At 39.9% G+C, this 27717-nt stretch overlaps 1 protein-coding gene and 1 pseudogene across 8 annotated transcripts in view; one reads left to right on the forward strand and one right to left on the reverse strand.

Moving 5' to 3' along the window:
- The window catches only part of HIPK3 (homeodomain interacting protein kinase 3), a 128729-nt gene that overhangs the window by 75836 nt on the left and 25176 nt on the right, over positions 1-27717 (reverse strand). For 6 of the 8 annotated variants that reach the window (XM_053562905.1, XM_053562902.1, XM_053562901.1 and 3 more), the window contains one exon: positions 10336-11434. In XM_053562905.1, the coding sequence (XP_053418880.1) occupies positions 10336-11432 (1097 nt within the window). In that variant the 5' untranslated portion in view covers positions 11433-11434. Of the gene's footprint in view, positions 1-10335; positions 11439-27717 lie in introns of those variants that run through there. The other 2 variants (XM_053562907.1, XM_053562904.1) reach the window with 2 other exon arrangements.
- On the forward strand, positions 23277-24341 carry LOC128564366 (E3 ubiquitin-protein ligase RMND5A-like; annotated as a pseudogene).

Raw genomic sequence — 27717 nt, forward strand, 5'->3', positions numbered from 1 at the left:
AATATACATACTTTTTTTCTTGTCATTATTCCTAAATAATATAGTATAACAACTGTTTACACAGTATTTATATTGTATTAGGTATTATAAGTAATTGAGAGTGCTAGGGGCAGTGGCTTACATCTCTAATCTCAACACTTTGGGAGGCTGAGGTCAGGAGGATCACTTGAGCCCAGGAGTTTGAGATCAGCCTGAGCAACATAGCAAAACCTGGCCTCTACCAAAAATAATAAAATTTAGCCATGCATGCACCTGTGCTTCCAGCTACCTGGGAGGCTTAGATATAAGGATCACTTGAGCCCAGTAGCTCAAGGATGCAATGAGCTGTGACCATGGTGATCATGCCACTGCACTCCAGCCTGAGCAACTCTTTCTACTTAAAATAGACTGACTCTATTTTTAAAAAAAAATTAGTGTACAAGAGAATGTGTGTACAATTACTACCCCATTTTATATAAGGGACTTGACCTGAGCATCTGTGGATTCTGCACAGGGAAGCTCTGGAAACAATCCCCGACTAGTACCAAAGGATGACTGTATTTAACAGGTATAAGTAGTTCTAGAATACAGTCATTCAAATCACATATAAAATGACAAATCAGCCCAGTTTACATGGCATTATACTCATTATATATTTTACAACTACAGCATTCATAATTAAACAAAGCCACTTTATGATTAAGCTTTTAAACATTTTTGCCCTATGTCTGACTAGTAGTGTCTACACATTACTGTGTTATAATCTAATAACATATCTATAAACACAAGAGGATAGTATTAACACCAGCTTTAGCCCATTAATGTATAAGTATACAAAGTTATGTAGCCTCCTCACAAGTGACATATAAAAAAAAAAAAAATCAACCAGCATTAAAATTAGGGTTAAAACTCAGAGCTGCCCAATCTCATTATCCATCTTCTTTCTTCTTCATACTTTTGAAATATTCACTGAATCCCATATACTGATTTGTCATTTTATAAACAGAAATAAGGAATTATCATAGAGAAGTTAATTAAGGAGAGTAAAGTATGATTTCAATAAAATGTGGGAAATGATCATACAAGAAACATCATTTTTCATTTCAGGAAGAAAGAATAGAAGGAAGTTAGGAGGAAATTGGGCAAGAAGAAACCTAGAAGTTACAAGGGTCTAGGCACATAGGAATCATACAATTCTGGAAGTGAAAGGGGTCCCCGATAAATTTTAGAAGATCTCATACTAAGAATATCTAGATTGATTACAATGATGTTTCCAAATGGACAAAATTTAGTATATGGCAATGAAGTAGTATTTCTTCTCCCTCTCCCTTTTTCTAAAGAGTTTAGTTCCTTAAGTACTATATATAAAAGACCTTATCTAAAATATATTCCCATGGCACAGAGCCCAAGGACATTGATATAAGCAAGGTACTCTACTAATGTACTCAGTTGTAATACTTCAAGATTTAAATGTGAGATGTAATTATGTTCCTCAAATAAAATACATGCATCTAATTCACTTGTTGACCAAATTTCTAATGGTGAACAAAATCACCTATTTTATGTGAATGAGGTTGGGAATATGTTATATTTCTGGTTACTGTAAGAGAAATTGTTAACAATGAAAGGTATCTAAAAACAAAATCAGTTACTTTATGTTGTTCTCAAACTAAAACACAAATATAGCTTTAAAGAAAATGCTACATAAAGAAGAGCAAATTCAACTTCCATGTCATCCAGTAATTCCACTACTAAGTATATGTCCAAAAGAAAGGAAATCCAGATATCAAAGAGATCTGCATTTTCATGTTTTTGTAGCACTCTTTACAAAAATATGGAATCAATCTAGGTGCTCATTAACCGATGAATTCATAAAGAAAATGTGGTGTGTATATATACACTATAGAATACTATTCAGCCATACAAAATGAAATTCTTCATTTGCAGCAACACGGATAAAACCGGAGGCAATTAAGTTAAGTGAAATCCAAGCACAGAAACACAAACATTCCATGTTCTGGCTCATTTGGAGAAGCTTTAATATTTTATTTATTTATTTATTTATTTTATTTTTATTTTGTTAGAGACAGAGCCTTGCTCTATTGCCCAGGGTGGAATGCAATGGCATCACTTACTGCAGCTTCAAATTCCTGGGCTCAAGGGATCCTCCCACCTCAGCCTTCTAGGTAGCTAAGACTACCAGCACATGCCACCATGCCCAGCTAATTTTCCTATCTTTTGTAGAGATGGGGTTCAAGCTGGTTTTGAACTCCTGGCCTCAAGAAATCCTCCCACCTCAGCCTCCCAAAGTGCAAGCATTACAGGTGTAAGCCACTGTGCCCAGCCACATTCAGAAACTTCAAAAAGTAGATGTTGGTGGTACTGGGTAAACTGGCTGGCAACCTGTAGAAAACTGAAACTGGACCCACACCTTTCACCATTAACTAAGACAGACTCTCACTGGATTAAAGATTTAAACTTAAGACATGAAACTACAAAAATACTAGAAGAGAGTGCAGGGAAAACTCTTGAAGAAATCGGTCTGAGAGAGTGTTTTATGAGGAGGACCCCCTGGGCAATTGAAGCAGCTTCAAAAATACACTACTGGGACCTGATCAAACTAAAAAGCTTCTGCACAGCCAAGAACACAGTAAGTAAAGCAAGCAGACAGCCCTCAGAATGGGAGAAGATATTTTCAGGTTATGTCTCCAACAAAGGTTTAATAACCAGAATCCACAGAAAACTCAAACGTATAAGCAAGAAAAGAACAAGTGATCCCATCGCAGGCGGGGCAAGGGACTTGAAGAGAAACTTCTCTGAAGAAGACAGGCATACAGCCTACAGACATATAAAAAAATGTTCATCATCCTTAATCATCAGAGAAATGCAAATCAAAACTACTCTGAGATATCATCTAACTCCAGTAAGATTAGCCCATATCACAAAATCCCAAGACCAGAGATGTTGGCGTGAATGTGGAGAAAAGGGAACACTTCTACACTGCTGGTGGGAATGCAAATTAATACATTCCTTTTGGAAAGATGTTTGGAGAACACTTAAGAGATCTAAAAATAGATCTGCCATTCAATCCTGTAATTCCTCTACTAGGTATATACCCAGAAGACCAAAAATCACATTATAACAAAGATATTTGTACTTCATAATTGCTAAGTCATGGAAGAAGACCAAGTGCCCATCGATCCACGAATGGATTAATAAATTGTGGTATATGTACACCATGGAATATCATGAAGCCTTAAAGAAAGATGGAGACTTTACCTCTTTCATGTTTACATAGATGGAGCTGGAACATATTCTTCTTAGTAAAGTATCTCAAGAATGGAAGAAAAAGTATCCAATGTACTCTGCCCTACTATGAAACTAATTTATGGCTTTCACATGAAAGCTATAACCCAGTTATAACCTAAGAATAGGGGGAAGAAGAGGGAGGGGAGGGAGGGGGGAGGATAAGCGGAGGGAGGGTGCTTGGTGGGATTACACCCACGGTGCATCTTACAAGGGTACATGTGACACTTAGTAAATGTAGAATATAAATGTCTTAGCACAATAACTAAGAAAATGCCAGGAAGGCTATGTTAACCAGTGTGATAAAAATATGTCAAATGGTCTATAAAACCAGTGTATGGTGCCCCATGAGTGCATTAATGTACACATCTATGATTTAATAATTTAAAAAAGAAAGAAAGAAAAAAAAAGACTCAAAAAAATATTTAAAAAGTAGATGTCATGAAAACAGACAGTAGATCTGGTGGTTATATAGGGGAAAAAAGGGGGAAAATGCAGAAAAGAGGAGCAGGTATATAAAGAAAGAATATAAATGTATTTATCACCACAGATCTGCTGCTTAAAAATGATAAAGATTATAAATTTTATTACATATATGTATATTTCCCCCCAATAAAAATTTTTTTAAAAAACATATAAAGAGGACAGCGCCTGTGGCTCAGTGAGCAGGGCGCCGGCCCCATATACCGAGGGTGGAGGGTTCAAACCCAGCCCCGGCCAAACTGCAACAAAAAAATAGCCGGGCATTGTGGCGGGCACCTGTAGTCCCAGCTACTCGGGAGGCTAAGGCAGGAGAATCGCCTAAGCCCAGGAGTTGGAGGTTGCTGTGAGCTGTGTGACGCCACGGCACTCTGCCAAGGGCGATAAAATGAAACTGTCTCTATAAAAAAAAAAAAACATATAAAGAACACATTTACTGGGCCAGGCGCAGAGGCTCATGCCTGTAATCCCAGCACTCTGGGAGACCGAGGTGGGTGGATTGCCTGAGCTCACCGGTTTGAGACCCCGTCTCTAAAAATAGCTGGGTGTTGTGGCCCCAGTCACTTGGGAGGCTGAGGCAAGAGAATCACTTAAGCCCAAGAGTTTGAGGTTGCTGGAAGCTATGACCCCATAGCACTCTACCATGGGCAAGAAAGTGAGACTCTGTGTAAATTAAAAAAAAAAAAAAACAAAAAAAACCTAGGAAATACAAGAAAAAGTACTTTGAAAAAATGATGCAGAATATGTACATACTGCTCTATTATAAGCTACTTTTTATAAAATACTAGTTATTATGCGTCTTTCTGTGTAATTTAATTTTGTTATAGAAATTTTGTCTTTGATACTTCAGGGCTGAAGAGGCATAAGGTGATAATGACTTAAACAAGAACTGATAATGTCTAAATTAATTGTTTATCATTATATGCTCTTTTGTCAACTATTACATGCAAAATAGAAAGCATTTTTTTAATTCAGTAGCAATTAATGCTAAATTACTCAGTCAAGTAGCAGAGAATGTAATTGCTATACAGGCTACTTTACAACCTACCTTCCTGTCTCTATGCCCTGAAATGACTCAAAACCACAGGCTACAATTCTATATTTAAATAGAAAAAGAAATTCATGACCTGAATGTTGCCACCACATCTCACAAATACAGCACCTTCTGCTGCTAAAACATTTTATGTGTTCAAGAGCCCTATGTGTTCTTGACAGAAACCATATTCAAGCAGCTGAATTTAGAACATGCTGACCTTGAGCAAATCAATGCCCTTAGCATGTACTTCCGGCCTCGATCACTGCAAGAGCTAGACAGCCTCACCATCTATAGCAGTCAACAATTTCTGGCCACTGTTCCCTGTCTATTTTAAGATACCCCTACTACATTTGTGTGTTGCACAGTTCAAAGAAACAGAATAACCCTTGAAGCTGTGTTTACCTTGGAAATCAGGGTATGTGCACTTCCACTGAGCGTTGCTTAAAAATATTTAATTTGGTAAGTTTCCACTTCCTGCTTTCATTTTTTAAATGGAATATATTTGACAAAGTTTGAAAAACCAAGTATAAGACACCTTTGCTTATTGCTTCACCAGATTTATAAGTAACCTAGCCATAAGCTGAGCCAGAATTGGCAGGGTTCCAAACATAAAGTGCAGACAGACAAATATTGAAAGAGGGTAATGGTTATTTGCCATTTTCCCGCACAATTATACTAGATATTAAAACTATACCTGATTGGGCGGCGCCTGTGGCTCAAGGAGTAGGGCGCAGGTCCCATATGCCAGAGGTGGCGGGTTCAAACCCAGCCCCGGCCAAAAAAAAAAAAGAAAAACTATACCTGATTAAGAACTACACCGCATTTTCAACAATCTACCTTAATAGTCACTAACTCTTCTGATTCTTGGAACTGACTGATAACATCCATTTAATTTTATCTAGGCAACATCAATCAAAATGCTTACGCTAGTTTTTGTTTAAAAACTAGCTCCTCGGGCGGCGCCTGTGGCTCAGTGAGTAGGGCGCCGGCCCCATATGCCGAGGGTGGCAGGTTCAAACCCAGCCCCGGCCAAACTGCAACAAAAAAATAGCCGGGTGTTGTGGCGCGCGCCTGTAGTCCCAGCTGCTCAGGAGGCTGAGGCAAGAGAATCGTGTAAGCCCAAGAGTTAGAGGTTGCTGTGAGCTGTGTGACGCCACAGCACTCTACCCGAGGGTGGTACAATGAGACACTGTCTCTACAAAAAAAAACAACTAGCTCCTCATTTTTTTAAACCCTAAACACAGAATATGTAATTTAGCACAGCACTATGTAGCTTCTGAAAGTCAGGTAAATTATTTACCTGAAATTTATATATAAATACAAATTAGAAACTACTAATTGTACTTAGTAATTATTCATAGCTTTTTTCATTTCCAACACAGAGGCCAATATTTGTGCAAAGGACTGATGCTAGAAACCAATAACATAAAATATTTAGCATTTTAGATTGCTTTTTGAAGGATTTCCCTTACCCTGTTGAAACGTTTAGTAAGCCAATAGATATTCTCAGAATAAAAAACACATGAGGCTTTTTTTTTATGCTCATCTAAAATACTTCACATAAAGAAAAAGAGGTGAGGTATCACATGAAACTAAATCTAATATGCAGAATAATTCAAGACCCAAATAAAGTGAAGTCATTTACTAACAAGTGAACTAAATATAGGGCCCAAGTAGCTAGCACCTGGGAGTTTATACAATATGCTAGCAGACTACTAAACCTCTTAAGTAGAATCCATGGACTACAAAGGGAAAGGAGGAAAAAAGCAATATTCTTTTCATGCTGTTAAATTTTAAAATAATTTTTCCAAAAATAATTAACTAACAGGAATCTTACATTTCACTAATTAAAAAAAAATGTTTTATCAAGAATACATGGATCAAGTAAATCAAATTATGTGATATTCAAGGGCTGCTACCCTGCAACAATGGCAGATTACCTTTTAAATGATCTAAAATAAAATGTTTTAAGAATGGTATCTAGGACGGCGCCTGTGGCTCAGTGAGTAGGGTGCTGGCCCCATATACTGAGGGTGGAGGGTTCAAAGCCGGCCAAACAAAAAAATAGCCAGGTATTGTGGCAGGCACCTGTAGTCCCAGCACTATACCGAGGGTGTATCTAGAGGCCGAGGCGGGTGGACTGCCTGAGCTTACAAGTTCAAAACCAGCCTGAGGAAGAGCGAGACCCCCATCTCTAAAAACAGCCAGGTGTTGTGGCAGGTGCCTATAGTCCCAGCTGCTTGGGAGGCTGAGGCAAAAGGATTGCTTAAACCCAAGAGTTTGAGGTTACTGTGAGCTAAGATGCCACGGCACTCTACCAAAGGTGACCAAGTAGAGTCTGTCTCAAAAAAAAAAGAATGGTATCTAACACACTACTGCTAAAATCATATAATACGGAATATACTAAGAACAAATCAAGCTATATTCCTAATACATATTATAATAAACTTTATTATTAAGCGGCATAAATTCCTTCCGATGACCTATTAACGGTAGGACACATATTTAGTGTAGGTTTTGGGAGTACCTTATTCATTCTCCTTTTCTTTCTTTTTTTCATTTTCTTTTTTTGAGACAGTCTCACTCTGTTGCCCCAAGCTAGTGTGCCATGGTGTCAGCCTAGCTCACAGCAACCTCAAACTCCTGGATTCAAGCAATCCTGCTTCAGCCTCCCGAGTAGCTGGACTACAGATGCCTAGCTAATTTTTCTGTTTTTAGGTAGAGACGGGGTCTTATTCTTGCTAAGGCTGATGATCTCAACTCCTGAGCTCCTCCCACCTTGGCCTCCCAGAGTACTAGGATTACAGATGTAAGAACCGCCCCAGCCCCTCCTGTTTTATACTAGGTACTACAACACGTACTTCCAAGAAGAGTAATCAGGTACAGTGCAAAGGCAGATGCAATACCAGAAAATAATTACCCCTCAGTGGGTCTAAATTTATAACCATCATGTTCTGAACAGTTCCTAACAAAAACTGCCATGTTTTGTCTAGTTAGAAACTTACAAATGTCCAATGTTAGCAGATCCTGTATTTGCCTGTTATGTTGGGCCTTATAAGGCTCTAGAGTACTCTAAGACTATAAATTTATTTTGGCTGAAATGAAGATAATTTGGAAAATTATGAAACTATACTATAAATTCAAAAACATTTTCATACTCAAGAATGAATATTTGGTATTTTGAGTCTTTGGAAATCATTGGCTAGCCCCTCAGACTAATGTACTTCAGGCTAGTGTTATATTAATCATGACATTATAGCACTTTATCAATACAGCAGAACCTCCATAGTTGTCGACTATCTACCTACACTGACCACCTCCTTAAGTTGACTTGATTTTCATAGACCAGACATCCAGCACATGTATGATCAGTACATTAGGCCTAGTTCCTTATCTGTGACCATCTCCATATGCTGACCACTTTGTTACAGTCACTGGGGTGGTCAACTTACAGAAGTTCTACTGTATTTACATGGAAATTATTTTCTTCTTTAAATTGTCACCCCAGGACAAACACCAAAATAGCAACACTCATGAAAAGGTGACCTAAAATTTCATGGGAGTCATGGAAGTAAATGCAAATCTTAAAATCATTAAGCAGGGCTCAGCGCCCATAGCACAGTGGTTACAGCACCAGCCACATACACTGAGGCTGGTGGGTTCGAACCCAGCCCGGGCCAGCTAAGCAACAATGACAAATGCAAGAAAAAAAAAATAGTCGGGCGTTGTGGCAGGCACCTGTAGTCCCAGCTACTCGGGAGGCTAAGGCAAGAGAATCACTTAAGCCCAAGAGTTTGAGGTTGCTGTGAGCTGTGACGCCACAGCACTCTACTGAGGGCAACATAGTGAGACTGTCTCAAAAAAAAAAAAAAAAAAATCACTGGCTTTGCCCCCATAGCGCAGTGGTTATGGTGCCAGCCACATACACCAAAGGTGGTGGGTTCGAACCCGGCCCAGGCCAGTTAATCAACTGCAACAAAAAAATAGCAGGGCAGGCACCTGTAGTCCCAGCTACTTGGGAGGCTGAGGCAAGAAAATCGCTTAAGCCCAAAAGTTGGAGGTTACTGTGAGCTGTGATGCTACAGCACTCTACTGACAGCAATATAGTAAGACTCTGTCTCAAAAAAAAATCATTGATCAGAATAACTATTTGTATAGAAAAAAACAGGGTAGAGTAAAACAAAAAAAGGATAACTATTTGAATTCTCATACAGGTTAAGTATCCTAAATCCAAAAATCTGCAACTGTTTGATTAGTGACAAGACATTCAAATTTTCAGATCTGGGATGTTCAATTGGTAATGCAAAGACTCCAAACTCTGAAAAAAATCTGAATTCCAAGAACATTTGTGGTCCCAAGCATTTTGAATAAGGAATAGTCAACCTTTTGTTCCAGCATCTCAAAGACTAAACAAGTATGGTTACAGTGCTGAAAGCATTCATAAACGCATACACAGTTACATTCCAGTCAACCTGGAAAAGTATATAACTTTTCCAAATGTTTAATTACCGTTGTCATATGATGATGCCTTTAACAAACTATTTCTTGAGCACTGAAATATCCCAAGATATATTTTTAAAAAACTACTGTAAATCAACACTTTTCCAACATTTAAAGATCTATGTTTATTAACCATTAATCAGTTATCATTCTTTCATGTCTTCTATTAATAATAAAAATAACTAGATGTCTTTGGCATGGAACTTTGCAATGAGGGTTTCTATCCTGGTTGGGTAGATTTTATGCCTCAATTAAAAAAATCTTTTTAAGGCTCAAAGGAGTAGGGCACCAGCCCCATATACCGGAGGCGGTGGGTTCAAAACTCAGCCCCAGCCAAAAAAAGAAAGAAAAAAATGAATTTACACTTTGAGTGGCAACTATGGCTCACAGGAGTGGGGCACTGGCCCCATGTGCCGGAAGTGGTTCAAACCCAGCCCCAGCCAAAAACTGCCAAAAAAAAAAAATTTTATTTTAAGGCTCGGCACCTGTAGGTCAAGCAGCTAGGAGAATAGCTTAAGCCCAGGAGTTGGAGATTGCTGTGAGCTGTGATATCACACCACTCTACACAGGGCAACAACTTGAGGCTCTGTCTCAAAAAAGAAAAAAAAACTTTTTAAAATCTCAAACCTAGGGCGGGGCCTGTGGCTCAGTGTGGGTAGGGTGCTGGCCCCATATACCAAGTGTGATGGGTTCAAACCCAGCCCCAGTCAAACTGCAACCAAAAAAACAGCTGGGCGTTGTGTGGGCACCTGTAGTCCCAGCTACTTGGGAGGCTGAGGCAAGAGAACCGCCTAAGCCCAGGAGTTGGAGGTTGTGAGCTGTGTAATGCCACAGCACTCTACCGAGGGTGATAAAGTGAGACTCCATCTCTACAAAAAAAAAACAAAAATCTCAAACATAAACTGAGTTATTGTAACTTCAGTTATTCCCTTAACTGAAGCAGTCTTTTTCACCATGTACACTTACAAAATTATTTCATTTAGCAGAAATTCAACATTTATTAAATAACCAAAGAGTAAGTAGCTATCACCTACCTGTAGTACCGAGATTGTAGATAAGTTGAACAAACAGTCTTTGATACATGACTGGCCGACCCAAAGTCAATTACTTTAACCCTGTACGGCTGCCGAACAGGATCTACCAACATAATATTCTCTGGTTTGAGGTCAGCATGAATTAAACCAAGACTTTTTAATTTTTTCAGTGCAGTGGCCACTTGTTGAAGAATAGGCCGAATCACTTTTAGTGGCAGGGGACTGAATTTATTTTGTTTCAGAAAGTCATACAAGTTTTGTTCCAGCATTTCAAACACTAAACAAGTATGGTTCCGGTGCTGAAAGCATTCATAAGCTCGTACGAAGTTATACTCATCAGCATTTTCTGTACTAAGCCTCGCCAGTATGCTCACTTCTATTTGACCTTGACGTGCATAAGAAGGGTGATTCTTCAAAATTTTGATTGCTACAATGTCATTTGTCCCTCTTTTCCAGCATTTAACTACCTGGCCAAAAGTGCCTCGACCAAGAAAATCAAGGACTTCGTAAGTATTTTTCATGGAGCATAAGACTTCATGCTGTACTAACTGATAGTCACCTTCTCCAGTGGTACAACTCTGTTTTGATCCTGTGGTAGTTGTCACAACCGTCACTGGATTTCCCATGTTGGTTTGCAACATTGCAGGAAGTATGGACAATTCATCAACAATCTGCATTGCGCTGTTATGATTATCCAACTCCTCACTCTTGCGCTTCAATCCACATCGCTGGGGGCCTTCTAGGAAATGAAACCTGTTCCGCCACACCCCAATCTGAGGTGCCTCCACAGGAGCTTGCTGCTCCTGAGCTGCTATGACCTTTGTAGCACCTGCAGTGTTTTTCAAAACAACAGCACTAGTCTGCAAGGAAAAGCTGTGCCCTCGAGGTCTATTAAATTGTATCTTTGTCTGAAAAGCACTACCCTTGGCGGAAAGATGAGAATTTCCAAAGTTTCTACCATTCACATAGGTCTGTGGATAGTTTCTTTCCTGGAATACACAACTGCTCGGCTCTACTTTGAGTTTCTTCACTCTACAAAAGGCACTTGACTGAGTTTGATAAACATATGGTGGGTAGACCAAGACTTGTGAGGCCATACCTGCGAAAGAAAAAAAGAAAACAAAAATGTTACCCCAAAATATCTTTTTCAACTTTAAATCTCATGGAGGAAACTTTTAAGGGTTAAAACTATAATTTGTTTAAAAATAATTAAATTCTATTTAGGTGTTTTTCCCTTGGAAAAGATAAATATCCTTAATATCTCCATTTTAGTTAATGAGTGCTTCAGCTATTTGGGGTAGAAGGCTGGGAGCAAAGAATCGAATGCACTCATTTACTTGATATATATTTACATAGCACTACAATGGCAAAGATATGCCTCATAAACTGCACCACCCATTTTCCCCAAAAAGAAAAGTACAGATCCTTCGACTGTACACATTTCACAAAAGTATCTATCATCAAATTAAAATTTACGAACAAATGAAAAGAAACAAATAGATACATTACATACACATAGTTTACAGTCATATCACTCAAAGTTCAAGAATTGCCTCCAGAAAAAAAAAAAATTATACACACACACACTACATGCCTGATCTAAAAATATATATTGGCAGGGATTTTAAATAAAATGAGGATGCCTATTCCATGAAAGGCTGATCTTGTATTCTATTTACTAAACATATTATCTTTTGGTCTTAAAAGGTATTATACTGGGCGGCGCCTGTGGCTCAGTCAGTAGGGCGCTGGCCCCATATACCGAGGGTGGCAGGTTCAAATCCAGCCCCAGCCAAACTGCAACAACAACAACAAAAAAATATATATAGCCGGGCGTTGTGGCGGGCGCCTGAGTCACAGCTACTCCGGAGGCTAAGGCAAGAGAATCCCTTAAGCCCAGGAGTTGGAGGTTGCTGTGAGCTGTGTGATGCCACAGCACTCTACCGAGGGCCATAAAGTGGAAAAAAAAAAAAAAAAGGTATTATACTGCAAGCACAAGTTAATGATCTGCTCACAGTCATGTTGCCTTGCTTCTCAATTTGTATTTTTTATTATATGGGTGGGTATTCCTTCAAACTTCCTCCAAATAATGTTCCTAAGTTTACTTATGTTTGAAAAATAATTTAGGGCGGCGCCTGTGGCTCAGTGAGTAGGGCCCCGGCCCCATATGCCAAGGGTGGCGGGTTCAAACCCAGCCCTGGCCAAACTGCAACAAAAAATAGCCGGGCGTTGTGGCGGGTGCCTGTAGTCCCAGCTGCTCGGGAGGCTGAGGCAAGAGAATCGCGTAAGCCCAAGAGTTAGAGGTTGCTGTGAGCCGTGTGACGCCACGGCACTCTACCCGAGGGTGGTACAGTGAGACTCTGTCTCTACAAAAAAAAAAAAAAAAAAGAAAAAGAAATTATTTAAAATTATTCTAAAGTCAGCTTGGCTCGGTAGTACAGTGGTTACAGCACCAGCCACATGCACCCAGGCTGGCAGGTTCAAGCCCAGGGCCAGCTAAACAACAATGACAATTGCAATGAAAAATATCTGGGTGTTGTGGTGAGTGCCTGTAGTCCCAGCTACTTGGGAGGCTGAGACAAGAGAATCACTGAAGCCCAAGAGTTTGAGGTTGCTGTGAGCTGTAACGCCACAGCACTCTACCAAGGGCAACATAGTGAGCCTCTGTCTCAAATAAAAAAAAAAAAAAAAAAATTATTCTAAAGTCCTCAAAGGCTAAGTGACATTCTATTTGTTTTATTCCAGCATTCACAAATGATGTGAGATTACTGGAGATAAAATAACAAACATTGTTACTACCTCACCATTAAGTGCATCATGGTTTTGTAAGTTGTATTTGATTCTCATTTAACATAGATATGAAAAAGGAACTAACATTTTATAACAGCATAGTTAATTTTGTTCCCTGTGACTTTACCAACTTAGAGTTCATAAACTATGAAATAAATCCAGCTACTCTTGACCTGAGTACAGGAAATCAAAACTCACACACAAAAAAAAAACAATTTCTCAGTATCAGAAAAAACTGTTACCCTCGTTTGCATAGTGGTGATTAAAAAAAAGAAAAGAAAAACTGTTGATATAGGTGTTCTATCTTTTGGGTCTATGATACACATTTAAACATCAGTCAAAACAACCATCTGATAGAATCATTTAATTCCATTTTTAAGTAATATTCCATTTTTTATTTAAGACACAAGGTCTTTTCCTCTATCCCCCAGGCTGGAATGCACTGGCTTGATCATAGCTCATTGTGACCTCAAACTCCCAGACACAAGCAATCCTCCTACCCCTGCTTCCCGTAGTAGCTAGGACTACAGACTTGGACTACAGCACCTCGCTAATTTTTAAATTTTTTGTGGAGATGGGGTCTCATTATGTTGCCCAGGCTAGTCTCAAAACTCCTGGCTTCAACTGAGCCTTCTGCCTCAGCCTCCCAAGTGCTGGGATTACAGGCATAAGTCATTGCGCCTGGCTCATCTTTTCTACTTGAATGAAATTATTACATTTTAGAACTTCCCTAATGGTAAAATCCTAATACAAATGATCAAGCATAAAAATAAACAGATAAGCCAAGTACAGGGACCTTACATGATGTTCTCTTTAATGTCTTTCTGAACATCTACTCTTGAACATTCAGCAAACTCCTTTAGATTCATATCAAAGTAAAGTAATATCTTCTTGCTGAAGCCTTTCCAGAAATGTACACTCAATAATCACCCTCCAGGCAGAGCTGAGCTTTCAGGATTCTCACAGAAGTTCCTAAATCCTTCTCATTGCCCTCAGGAGATTACGTTACATTGTAATAGTCAGTGTACACATCTGCCTTTCACACTATATCTAAAACAAAGTGCCCAAGATACAGAGTTGGTATTTAATGAACGTTGGTTGGTTAAATTAAATTCAAAATACTTTCATTCTCCATAATTTAAAAATCTATATTATATTAACTGTGCGATTTCCTACTATAGTATTTTTAACTAATCATAAATTTACATTATTTAACTCAGAACCATCACAATATGAAACACCTATAATAATAAAAATAAAGAGCTGCCATGTACTAAGCACTTACTCTGCTATATACAGTTTAATGCTTTATGTTCAGTATTTTATTTAATCATAGCAATATCCTCCCAATTTGCTGTTAAGAATTTCTTAACTAAAACTTAGGCCAAGCTGAGTGCAGACCAAGGTAGGTAGATTGCCTGTGCTCAGGAGTTCGACACCAGCATAAACAAGAGCAAGACCCCATCTCTAAAAGCAGCCCGGCGTTGTGGTAAACACCTGTAATCCCAGCTACTTGGGAAGCTGAGGCATGAGAATCACCTGAGCCCAAGAGTTTGAGGTTGCTATGAGCTATGACACCGCAACATTCTACCAAGAGTGACAAAGTGAGACTCTGTCTCAAAAAAAGAAAAAAGAAAACTAAAATTTAGAGAGGCCAGCTAACTGCCCCGAGGTCACATAGCTAAGGTATGGTATAAAAGGAATAAGTAAATACATCACCCTTCAGATAAAAGACATAATTTAACTTCCTAAAAGTTTCCTTGTGCACTACCCACCGTATTCCTCATTCAATCTGGCCTGATAAGTAGTCAACTACAAAACGTTTTTGGATGGATTGAGACTTGGTGTTCATTGTGTAAGAGAAAATCACAATTTGTAATTCTGGAGCTTCAACCCATTCATCTATTTTCTTAAAATGTCATTGGCATCTATTCTACACCTTTACTCAGAAGAAATTTCTTTTTTTTTTTTGTAAAGACAGAGTCTCACTTTATTGCCCTCAGTAGAGTGCCGTGGCATCACACAGCTCACAGCAACCTCCAACTCCTGGGCTTAAGCGATTCTCTTGCCTCAGCCTCCCGAGTAGCTGGGACTACAGGCGCCCACCACAACGCCCAGCTATTTTTTGGTTGCAGTTCAGCCGGGGCCGGGTTTGAACCCGCCACCCTCGGTATATGGGGCCGGCACCTTACCGACTGAGCCACAGTCGAAATTTGAAAACTCTACCATTTACTAATATTTTAATGAAGCAAAACTATATTGAAAACTCCTTCTAATTATATAAGGCTCCCCAACTTTATCCTCAATAATTTGGCATTGCCATGACTCTCCTAATTTTTAAACCATTTCTGTAACAAATATCCAGACTCAGAAAGTTAAATAATAAAACTCTCAAATAAATTTTAGAAGAACTATACTCACAGATTTAAAGAAGAACATGAAAAGTGTGAAAGAACCCCACACACCATATATACACAGATGGTGGAAAAGCAATTTGGCAATATTTAACAAAATTGGAAATGGAAATACACCTTGATACATGGACCAACTATAGTCTTTAGAAAGAATGAAGACAAACTATTACTATAATATTTGCCCTGTTGTGCACTAATTCCCAAGGCAATATCATTATATGAAAAAAGCAAGAGTTAGAAAAATGTGTCCTTTAGAACAAATATTACTATGTGTATGTAATTAAGAGAGAATTGGGAATGTATATATTTGCATATGCACTAAATATCTGCAGCTAGATAAATTGCAGGGGCTGGGGTATTGTGCTGCACACCTGTAATCCTAGCATTCTGGAAGGCCAATGCAAGAGGACTGCTTAAGCTCGGGAGCTGGAGACCACCCTGAACAAAAGTAAGACCCCATTCTATTAAAAATAGAAAACTAGCCCAACATTGTGGTGGGTACATGTAGTCCCAGCTACTTAGGGAGAGTCCGGCAGGAGGATCATCATTTGAGCCCAGGAGTCTGAGACTGCTGTGAGCTAAACTAGGGAGGGAGGGAGGGAGGAAATGTGGGTTTCTTTGCCTTACTAGAGAGTAAAAAGAATACTGGGAACAATGAAACATTTTTCTTTTCACTGTACATTCTTTTTTAATACATGCATGTATTACCTGTTCAACAAGTTATTGAATCATCTTAATATATACATAATATGTATATACTAAACATACACATTTCATATTTAGAAATGAAATATAATCTTGGATTTGCTTTGAAGTAATATAGAAGAGGAAAAACAAAATGGGGATGTGGATTAAACGAGATTAGTCACAAACCGTTAATTAGAGAAGTTTGATGTTGGATACATTGGGGATTGGGGTTCATTGTACTATCCTACATTTTCGATCTGTTTACTTTTCTTAATAAAAAGTTAGGCCAAAAAAAATAAAAATAAAAAGTTAGGCCAGGTACAGTGGCTCATGCTTATAATACCAGCACTTTGGGAGGCCGAGGCAGAAGAATTGCTTAAGACTGGAGTTGAAGGCCAGTCTGAGCAAGAAAGTGAGACCTCGACTCTATAAAAAATAGAAATATTAGCTAGATAATGGTGACTCATGCCTGCAGTCCTGGCTACTCTGGAGGCTAAGGCAGGAGGATTGCCTGAGTCTAGGAGTTTGAGGTTGTAGTGAGCTAATGATGATGCTAATGCATGCTAGCCCATGCATCAGAATAAGACCCTGTCTCCCCCCAAAGTTAAATAAACATACATTTCAAATTCCACCAGAAAGACTATGACTCAGTACATCCGTGGTGAGGCCCAGGCATATGTCAATGTACAAGCTCTCTGGACCTTTAAGAGTCAACTAAAATCCAAGAACCAATGACTAGTCTATACAAAAACACAGGCATGGGCGGCGCCTGTGGCTCAGTCCGTAGGGCGCCGGCCCCATATGCCGAGGGTGGCGGGTTCAAACCCAGCCCCGGCCAAACTGCAACCAAAAAATAGCTGGGCATTGTGGCGGGCGCCTGTAGTCCCAGCTACTCGGGAGGCTGAGGCAAGAGAATCGCTTAAGCCCAGGAGTTGGAGGTTGCTGTGAGCTGTGTGATGCCACAGCACTCTACCGAGGGCCATAAAGTGAGACTCTGTCTCTACAAAAAAAAAAAAAAAACACAGGCATATTCAAGTCCTTCCAATTCAGAGCTGAGAGTCAGAAAAAAACAGGATGAAGGGCCAGAGAACAGGATCAATGTATACTGACTGCCCAGGCTAATCCACGCCTTGTTAAATCAAGGTGTCATATGAACAATAGCTGAAATCCAGATAACCAACCTACAGAAATTAAAGAAACTGCTGCAATTTCTGAATCCTGCTGTTCCTGTCTTTTCCTTCCCAATATGCAAAGCTAGAAGGCAAACAATGAACCAAAAAAGGCAAAAACCCCAACCAAGGAAAACTAAAGGAAGTTTAGAAAAAGTTTATTATCTCTCACCAACCAATTCTCAGTCCAATTCTGTGGACTCAATCTCAAAGAGGACTTTAGAAAATGAAGACAGGAATATCATATAATACAGAAAGCACCAGAAAAATGTATAGACATTTTAAGAAACAAAAACACTTTATTGGGCGGCGCCTGTGGCTCAGCGAGTAGGGCGCTGGCCCCACATGCCGAGGGTGGCGGGTTCAAACCCAGCCCCGGTCAAACTGCAACAACAACAAAAAAAAAATAGCCGGGCGTTGTGGCGGGCGCCTGTAGTCCCAGCTACTAGGGAGGCTGAGGCAAGAGAATCGCGGAAGCCCAGGAGTTAGAGGTTGCTGTGAGCCGTGTGACGCCACGGCACTCTACCCGAGGGCGGTACAGTGAGACTCTGTCTCTACAAAAAAAAAAAAAAAAACACTTTATTAAAATTGTAATACTCAACACTGCATATACCAGTAACATTTATCTTTTATATTGTATCTCTTGTAATTGCAGAAATCAAACATGACTTGTACTACAAGGGTTTTTTTGTTTGTTTTGTTTTTGAGACAGAGTCTGTCTGTGCCCTCAGTAGCGTGCTATAGCATCCTAGTTCACAGCAACCTCAAACTCTTGGGCTCAAGCAATTCCCTTGCCTCAGTCTCCTGAGTAGCTTGAACTACAAGGCGTCTGCCTCAACTCCCAGCTAGTTTTTCTATTTTTAGTAGAGACACACTGGCTCTGGCTGGTCTCAAACTCCTGAGCTTACTACCAGCCTCAGTCTCCCAGAGTGCTGGGGTTACAGGAATGAGCCATTTTAATACAGTTTTTCCTTTCTTAAAATGTGTATACGTTCTGTTGGCACACTCTGGATATACAGCATATTAGAAGGTGGAGGTGATGGTGGTGACGACAGTAATAAAAGATCCCCAGAAAAGAGATATAAATTACTAATTATTTGACCACTGTAACTCCCTGCCATATCCAGGTGTTAGGTCTTTCTCTTTTCCCATCCTTCATCAGATAAACTCATAGCCTGAGAAGTATCTTACACCTGGTGCTTATGAATTTTACAGAGTACTCTATTTCCAGGAACTGATGATAACCACACAATCCAAAAAATTGTTTCAGTACAATATTACTTCCTATTGTTTTTCATTGCAATATATATTATGTTATCAGCTATATTATTCATGACTTTGCCATGTGTTCTTATCAACTGACTAAGGAATGAGGTTTGAAATACTACCTACCCCTCTGTGAGCTGGAGCTGCCTATATAGCATTACTCAGAGGACAGTGAAGACTCCCATTAGAGCAACCATCAAGCTTCCATTCCTTAATCTTAGGTACATTCACCTGCTATGGTCCACATTTGTGTCCCCCCAAAACTTTTTTATGTTGAAACCCAACCATAAAAGTGATGGTATTAAAAGGTAGGCCAGGTGTGGTGGTTCAAGCCTATAATTCTAGCCCTCTGGGAGGCCAAAGAGAAGGATTATTTAAGGCCAAGAATTCAAGACTAGCCTGGATAAAATAAGCAAAAAATAAATAAATAAATAAAGACTACCTTGGTTAACATAGTGAGATTGTGTCTCTTAAAAAAATTAACTGGGTATGGTGGCACACACCTATAGTCTCAGTTACGCTGGAGGATCACTCAAGGATCACTTAAGTTTGGAGTTTACGGTGAACTATGATCATACCACTATATTCTAGTATAGGTGACAGAGCAAGATCCTGCCTCAAAACAAAACACAACAAAATAAGAGGTAGGACTTTGGGGGTGATTAGATTGTGAGGGCTCTGTCCTCATGAATGAGATTAGTGCCATATAAAAGAGGCTGAGATAGCTTGTTCACCATTTTCACCCTGTAAGAACACAGGTAGAAAGTACCATCCTTGAAGCAGAGAGTGAGCTCTCACCAAATACTGAATCTGTTGGCATCCTGACCTTGGTCCTCCCAATCTCCAGAACTATGAGCAACAAATGTATGCTCTTTATAAGTTACCCAACCTAAGGTATTTTGTTACAGCAGCCCAATGGACTGAAAGTGTAGACTTTATTTTTCCAATCTTCTAATAAATTTTCAAGTCCTATCTAAACTCTATCCAAATTGTTCATATCCTTTTACAATTACCAAACCAGCAATGTAAACAATATTGACACAGTCATGAACTGACCATTGCTCACCCAAGTGAAATATGTTTCACTTTTTATTACAAGTAATGCCAGGCCTCTGGAAAGGGAAGGAACAGAGACAAAAATACTTTACTTATATATTCAATTTCTTAGCCAATATGAAATTTCTGAATCATTTTCCACCAAACTTATACACACCCCACATGTAATAGGGCTCTACTGTGTGTACTATTTGTGATATCACAAATAGATTTTTTTTGTTTTTGAGACAGGGTCTCTCTCTATTGCCCAGGATAGAGTGCAGTGGCATCATCATACCTCACTTTAATCTCAAACTCCTGAGCTAAAGACTGCCTGCCTCAGTCTCTAGAGTAGCTGAAGAGTACAGGCAGCTAATTTTCCTATTTTTTATAGAGATGGGTGTCTCACTATGTCGCTCAGGCTGATCTCAAACCCCTAGCTTCAATCAGTCCTCCCACCTGGCGTCCTAAAGCGCCAGGATTACAGGAGTGAGTCACCATGCCTAGCCCAAATAGATTTACCACGTGTTGCCGTGTATAATGTGCTTCTGTGTATAAAAATGCATGCCCACATTTTTGTCCCAAACTTTCAGGAAAATGCCCCTCCAGAAAGTGGCTAGCTCTCAACTGGAATAGACACATCCGGGGGAGAGCTAATGCTCCTCTGGTAAACATGCAGATCATACCTGCAGCCACCTGGTTTGAAGGCTGTCCTTTCCCTCTCTCCCAGGAGCCTTTCCCTCACCACATCAGGGGCCAGACGGCTGAGATGGCTACATGTGTGGCCAGCAAGGCAGAGCTTCTGGGGCTGTGTGGCCCACAGGCAACCAGGCAGGTCCCTGGGGTTTGCACAGGGTTTCTGATCCCTTCTGTGTGGCTGGGCCTCAGGCCTGGGCCTTCAACCAGCACAGCCATAGTCTGCCTCACCAGCCCACCACCACCTTCCTCCCCTGAGCACAGCACTCAGCCGTGGCCTTTCTGGCCTGCTCCCACCAGATCCTGGATCCTCTGGGACTGGAAGCCCATCTACCGTAAGGGCCCAGGCAGGAAGGTTCAGTGGCCCCAGGAGGCCCACAGGGCACCCCCCCACTCCAGAGCCTTACTATCCACGTATAATATATATCCTTATTTTTCCCTCAAAATTTGGGGTAAAAAGTGTAATTATACATGGCAAAATACAGTAATAAAAGGCGATAATGTTTTACATTGTACCCGCCTTACTCAATTTTCTTCTACTTATTCAAATCTCCTTTTTTCAATCTTTTTTTTTAAAAATGATGGTAAAGTATACATAAAATTTACCATTTTAACCATTTGCAAATGTAATGCTCAGTCACATTAAGTACATTTATATTGTTGTGCAATCACCCCCACCACCCATCTCAGAACATTATTCTCTTCCAATACCGAAACTCTGTACCCATTAAACAACAGCTCTCTATCTTCTATCCCTCTGACCCTTGGCAATCACCATTGTATTTTCTGTCTCTACAAATTTAACTATTTTAGGGACTTCATAAGAGGAATTGTAGAATATTTGTCCTTTTGTAACTTAACGTAACGTCTCCAAGATTTATCTATATTGTAGCATGTGGCAGGATTCCATTAAGACTAAATATTCCATTCTGTGTATATACCACTTTTTGTTTATTCATTCATCTATTGATGGACACGTAGGTTACTTCTACCTTTACTACTTGAATAATGCTGCTATGAACATGGGTGCACAAATTATCATTTTGAAACTGCTTTCGATTCTTTTTCGTTTATATATCTAGAAGTGGAATTGCTGGATCATATGGCAATTCTATTTTCAACCGTTGAAGGAACCACCTTACTGTTTTCCATAGCAGCTATACCATTTATATTCCCACCTGTACTGCACAAATGTTCTGATTTCATCACATTTTCACTAACGTGTTTTTTTGTTGATTTTTTTATTTTTATTTTGTTTGTGTGTGTGTGTGTGTGTGTGTGTGTGTGTGTGTGTGTGTGTGTGTGTGGTTTTGGGCCGGGGCTGGGTTTGAACCCGCCACCTCCAGCATATGGGACCGGCGCCCTACTCCTTGAGCCACAGGCGCCTCCCTTGTTGATTTTTTTAGCCATCCTAATGGGTGTAAAGTGGTACCTTATCATCGTTTCCAAATTTTAATTTTTTTCTTTTTTTATATTTTTTTATTAAATCATAGCTGTGTACATTAATAAATTTCAATTTTTAAATCTAATTCTTTCCTCATCAATATTGTACCAGCTGTAATACTTACAACTTAATGTCAGCCTAACAAATAAACTTTCTTTCCTTTCATCTGAGTTACGGAGGAAGAATGGTAAACATTACGCACACCTAAGACTAAGCTCTATGGAAATCTAGAGCACTGGTAAAGAATTTCTGAACTGTCCCAGTTCTTTCAGGCCATCACTGAAAAGTATAAATAACTAAATTACTAAAAACATCATTTTAAACTAAGATACAAACATGCAAATGTGATGATCAGTACTGAAGTTTTTTGTTGTTTTTTTTTTTTTTTTGAGACAGAGTTTCACTATGTCTGGGTAGAGTGCCATGGCGTCACAGCAACCTCAAGCTCTTGGACTTAAGCAATTCCCTTGCCTCAGCCTCCCAAGTAGCTGGGACTACAGGCGCCCACTTCAATGCCTGGCTATTTTTTGGTTTGGTTGGAGTTGTCATTGTTGTTTGGCAGGCCCAGGCTGGGTTCGAACCCGCTAGCTCTGGTGTATGTGACTGGCACCCTAGCTGCTGAGCTATAGGCACCGAGCCAGTACTGAAGATTTCTAAAGCTCTATTAGAAAATATAAATGGAAATAAGTACATAAGTAAATAAGTAAAATAAAAGCCTTTCTTAAAAAGTAAAATAAGTAAATAAAAGCTTTTCTTAATAAGACCAAAAAAAGACTTTCTTTTTAACCTAAAAAACAATTCAGGGCACCAAAAGATTATTCCATAATAATAAGGGACCAAAAAATCAAAGAATTAAGTGGTGCCCATAGCTCAATGGGCAGGGCACCAGCTACATACACCGAGGCTGGCGGGTTCAACACCCAGCCCAGACAGCAATAACAACTGCAACAAAAAAAAATAGCCGGGCGTTGTGGCCGGCACCTGTAGTCCCACCTTCTTGGGAGACTGAGGCAAGAGAATCACTTAAGCCCAAGAGTTTGAGGTTGCTGTGAGCTGTGATGCCATGGCACTCTACCAAGGGCAACATAGTGAGACTCTTGTCTCAAAAAAAAAAAAAAAAAATCAAAGAATTAAATTTGCAGGAGGAAGTATGGGAAGGTAGAGGCTACATTAGTGTAGTCAGAGGAGGACCCTCAAAGGGGACAATGAGCTTAAAACTTCAGGATGTGAAAGGTAGGAGGAAGCGTTTTCCAGACAGTGCAGAGACCCTGAGGCAAGAACTACCTGATTCCTCAGAGAAATGCAAAGAATCAACCCCACCTTTTAGTTCCTGTTAGCACCCTCCCAGCCAGCCGGCAGCACCACCACCCTGGGGCGTCCTGGCTCGGTTCTTTTATCAGAGGAGGCGGATCTGTCTACCAAAAGTTTGGATAGAGACCAATGAGGAGACAAGGCCAAGATGCTGAGTTGCCAGGGACCCTTTCACTTGTTTTGACACAGTGCTGTAAAATAAAGGATACTGTTCAAAAATTGGCCTCTGACCACAAAGACATCCACAGCAGTGTTTCTCGTGTTGGAAAAGCCATTGATGAGAATTTTGATTCTGACATCAGTAATGTGGGAGTAGATGGCTGCTGGCAAGCGGCCAGCCAGAGGCTTCTCAATGAAGTGACGACGGTGGAGCACTTTTTTTGACAAGGAATGCTAGCTAGGTGTAGCTGAGGAGCTCTGCCAGGAATCTGGTCTTTCTGTAGATCCAAGTCAGAAAGAACCATTTGTGGAGTTAAATCGAATATTAGAAGCATTAAAAGTCAGAGTTCTGAGACCTGCTCTGGAGTGGGCAGGATCGAACAGAGAAATGCTTATAGCCCAAAACAGCTCCTTAGCATTTAAGCTACACGGACTGTATTTCATTAGCTTGTTCATGGGTGGAACTACAAATCAGCGAGAGGCATTACAGTATGCTAAAAATTTTCAGCCGTTTGTCCTAAATCATCAAAAAGACATTCAGGTTTGGACGGGAAGCCTTGTGTATCTCAAACAAGGGATTGAGAACTCACCATATGCTCACCTGCTTGATGCAAACCAGTGGGCTGATATCTGTGACATCTTCACACGGGATGCCTGTGCCCTCCTGGGGCTCTCTGTGGAGTCCCTTCTCAGTGTCAGTTTCTCAGCAGGTTGTGTGGCACTGCCAGGTTTAATTAACATCAAAGCAGTGACTGAACAGAGGCAGTGTACTGGAGTTTGGAACCAGAAAGATGAATTACCTATTGAAGTAGACCTTGACAAAAAGTGTTGGTATCACTGTATTTGTCTGTCCCATTCTTCGGCAGTGGACAACAGATAATAATCCATCCATGAAATTGGTCTGTGGTCATATTGTATCAAGAGATGCCCTGAATAAAATGTTTAATGGTAGAAAATTAAAATGTCCATATTGGCCAACGGAACAAAGTCCAGGAGATGCCAAACATATTTTTCTGAAGAAGTAACTTTAGTTTGCAATTTGAAGAAAGCTGTGATAGATTCCAAATTTGCTTTATGATGTTTTCCTCTGCTCCTCCTCCAAGAAGTCAGCACACCTGCATTTGAGCTCTGCTTGTAGCCACAGCAGGCTGCCTATTTAAAATTTTATCATTTAGCAGGCTGGTGTGAGAAATCTTCCATTAGAGTGGAAAGGAGTACTATTGTTTTTTTGCTTTTATTGCCAAGAAGTGCTTGTTTTTAAAGTTTGTTCAATGACATGAAATTCTGAAGTTAGAAGTGTTCTTAAATTGATATTTGCTCTCTTGGTCTTGGCAACCCTATTGTCTGAAATCTACCTTCAGGACTTGGCTATCGTACTCGTATATCATTTTAGACACAGTGTTGTGCGTTAATGTGCACCAGCATCAAACATTGTGTATCTAGAAGGGAAGAAGCATGTTTCAGTCCTAAAATGCAGTTACCAGACCCATCACTTTAAATCCTTAAAGTTAGAAGGTAGCAGATTTTCTGTAGTTCAGAATACGTTTATTGCTGTTTTTGTGTTTGAATAGTATACTGTTCAATGCCTCTCTTCTGCAGTGTATCATCTCATTGACTGTGAATCTGTATATTATTCTAATGGATACAGATGATGATCTTTTCTCTTGTGAGGTATTTTCATTTAATGCACTGTCCAGAAATAGCCATGTGTAAGAATCTTTCTCTGTATGATGAACTACACGGAAAGACTTCTGTGGACATAATTCTGACTTAAACTCGTGAAGTTACTTCATTAGGAGAAGAATGTTACATGGAAATCACCCAATATTTTGCGACTTTATCTCATCTGACATGGAACTGAGTATCAATATAGGAGTACTTTCATGAGAAAACGAAAAAAGAAGAAAACAGAAGCAAAGAAAAATGTGGCACTTTACTTTTTCTTGTGGACTTAGTTTGAGGGAGGGGGGATAACAGATTTGGTGCTAAGTTAATTGGAAGCTGGCAGAATTTGTAGTAGTCTGTCAACCTGGATGGTTTATCCTGAAATGTTTACTTGGGAGAGCTAGGATTTGTTTATGAAGGAAAAGGGTACTACAGAAAAGCCCTGCTTAATCACCGTGTGGTCAGACTTGTGTAGATGCCTAATGTGTGCTGTGTGGGTTTGCCAGGAATTGTGACTGGCCCAGTTCAGTGCTTGCCTTGTCCAACCTCAGTCTGGTCCCACAAAACCTTTGCCCCATGATTCTGCTTCACTGTTAGAATCCTCTATAACAATGTGGTTCTCAACCTTCCTGATGCCATGGTTCCTAACGTGGTTCCTAAGAATCCTCTATAACAGTGGTTCTCAACCTTCCTAACACCCCACAGGTTGAGAACTGCTGCTCTATAAAGTTCCCCCTCTCTCCACGAAAGCAGTGAAGGAAAAGAACAGAGAAGCTCCTTGGGCTGCAAAAGAGAAGGTAGAAAATTCTAGGCAACACTCTGGTTAAGGGTGTAAATTGGTTTATTATATATATTTTTTTTCCTTTGAATTAAAACCTAGAATGTCTTTAAAAAACAAACCTTTTTCTCCCTAGACCAAGTTTAACTTTATTTAAACCTTTCCATCCCAAACACCTTTCCATCCCAAACACCTACACAACACTTAGGCTTCACCTAGTTTGAATGATACAGATGTGTTCTAGAGGTTGGCGTAAATATGTTTAGTAGCCAAATACTTCACACAGTTGGCTCAGGCCACTTCTAAGGACAAAAGACAGAACTCCATTTTGTACCTCTCCCAGTGTTGGGAGTCCTGTTGATAGTTTTCTTGCAGCTCATGAAAATTTTACAAAGAAACATGTTTTAACTAAAGCATTTGACTTTACAGCTTTCTGTGTAAGGTCAAAAAATATGAAACTCTATTGATCTGACAATTTAACAAGAAAATTTATTTCTTGTGACCTTCTTTAAGTGCACGGACTTAAAATTCATTGGAGACTAAATGAAGGAGAGGTGGATTTGACGAGGCCAAATCTTAACCAAAGATGCTGAAGTACAGTGTTCTTGTCCTTCCTGCTCTAGGAAGAAACACCTTCACAAGTGGTGTTACACCACACCATCACTCGTGCTGTCTGTACGTCAGCAGTGCGAGAGGATGCTATTTGTCTCTCTCTGCCTCCACTCGGAAAAGGTATCACTAGAGAAAAGATTTTTTTTTTTTTTTTTTTTGTCGAGACAGGGTCCCACCCTATGCCCCTGAGCAGAGGGCAGTGGGCGTGGTAGCTCACCGCAACCTCAGACTCGGGCTGCGGGCACCCCGCTGCCTCAGCCTCCAGAAGCCGCTGGGATTACAGGCGCTCGCAGCGGCGCCCGGCTGGGTTTTTCCATTTTTTTCACGAGTCGGGCTCTCACTGTCGCTCAGGTGAGTCACGAACTCCTGAGCTCAAGCAATCCTCCCGCCTCAGCCTCCCACAGTGCTGGGATTACAGGCGTGAGCCATCGCGCCCGGCTGAGAAAAGATTTTTTTATAGACAGGATAATTTTTTATAGACAGGATGATTATAATAATACACATTGAAAACAATTTCAGAATGCTTTCTTAAATTTCTTTGGGAACCATTTCCATTATTAGTTGTGGACAGAGGCCTTGGGACTATGCTAAACCAATAAAACCTTATCAGATATTTAGCCACAGCATCTGTGTTTTCAAGTATAGTCTTTACAGTGGCTAAGGTTGTCTTTTGATCTTATTTCTTCCTTTGTGATCATCATAGATGCCATTTCTGTTATTTTGTTGGTGATTATATGAGACTTCTAATGAACATAAATGAACAGGTATTGGTGCCTCTTTATTTTAAAAACTTTGAAGAAAAGAGCCACCTCATATTCATAGGGTGTGTATTTTATGTGTAGCATTTAATTGAAAATAAAAAAATTATGAAGTAAATCTTTTGTTTAAACTTTTTCTGTAGCAGCTAATGTATACAGAGACACTAAAACCCACGCTACATTTTGTGGGGAAGGAGGATCCTTTTTTATCTCTCCAGGTGGTCCCACAGGTTATGCAGTTTAAATTCAGTATTCTTTATGCTATGAGTTATTTCGGCTTCAGAGGTTTCAGTCTTTGGGACAGTGAATATTGCAAAAACCAAGAATTCTTGGTTATCCACACGAGACAAGCTGCTGGGAGACTATGCTAGCATTCTGGTTTTTCAGCTCAACCTTTGATCAAGTGGACTGACAGCCACGTTGGTCAGTCTGTTTAGTCAGCCGACTCAGGTTATTTTCAAGGAAGGCATGGAGGCATGGTTTGGTTAGTTTCATCACTAGAGTGTCTAAGGTGACAGACAACACAAACCAAATACCTTTCATTACTTTACATACATCATCTTTGGTAACGCTAGAATGCTAAGGTCTTGAGGGAATG

Source organism: Nycticebus coucang, chromosome 14, assembly GCF_027406575.1.
Source record: "Nycticebus coucang isolate mNycCou1 chromosome 14, mNycCou1.pri, whole genome shotgun sequence".
Classification (NCBI taxonomy): domain Eukaryota; kingdom Metazoa; phylum Chordata; class Mammalia; order Primates; family Lorisidae; genus Nycticebus; species Nycticebus coucang.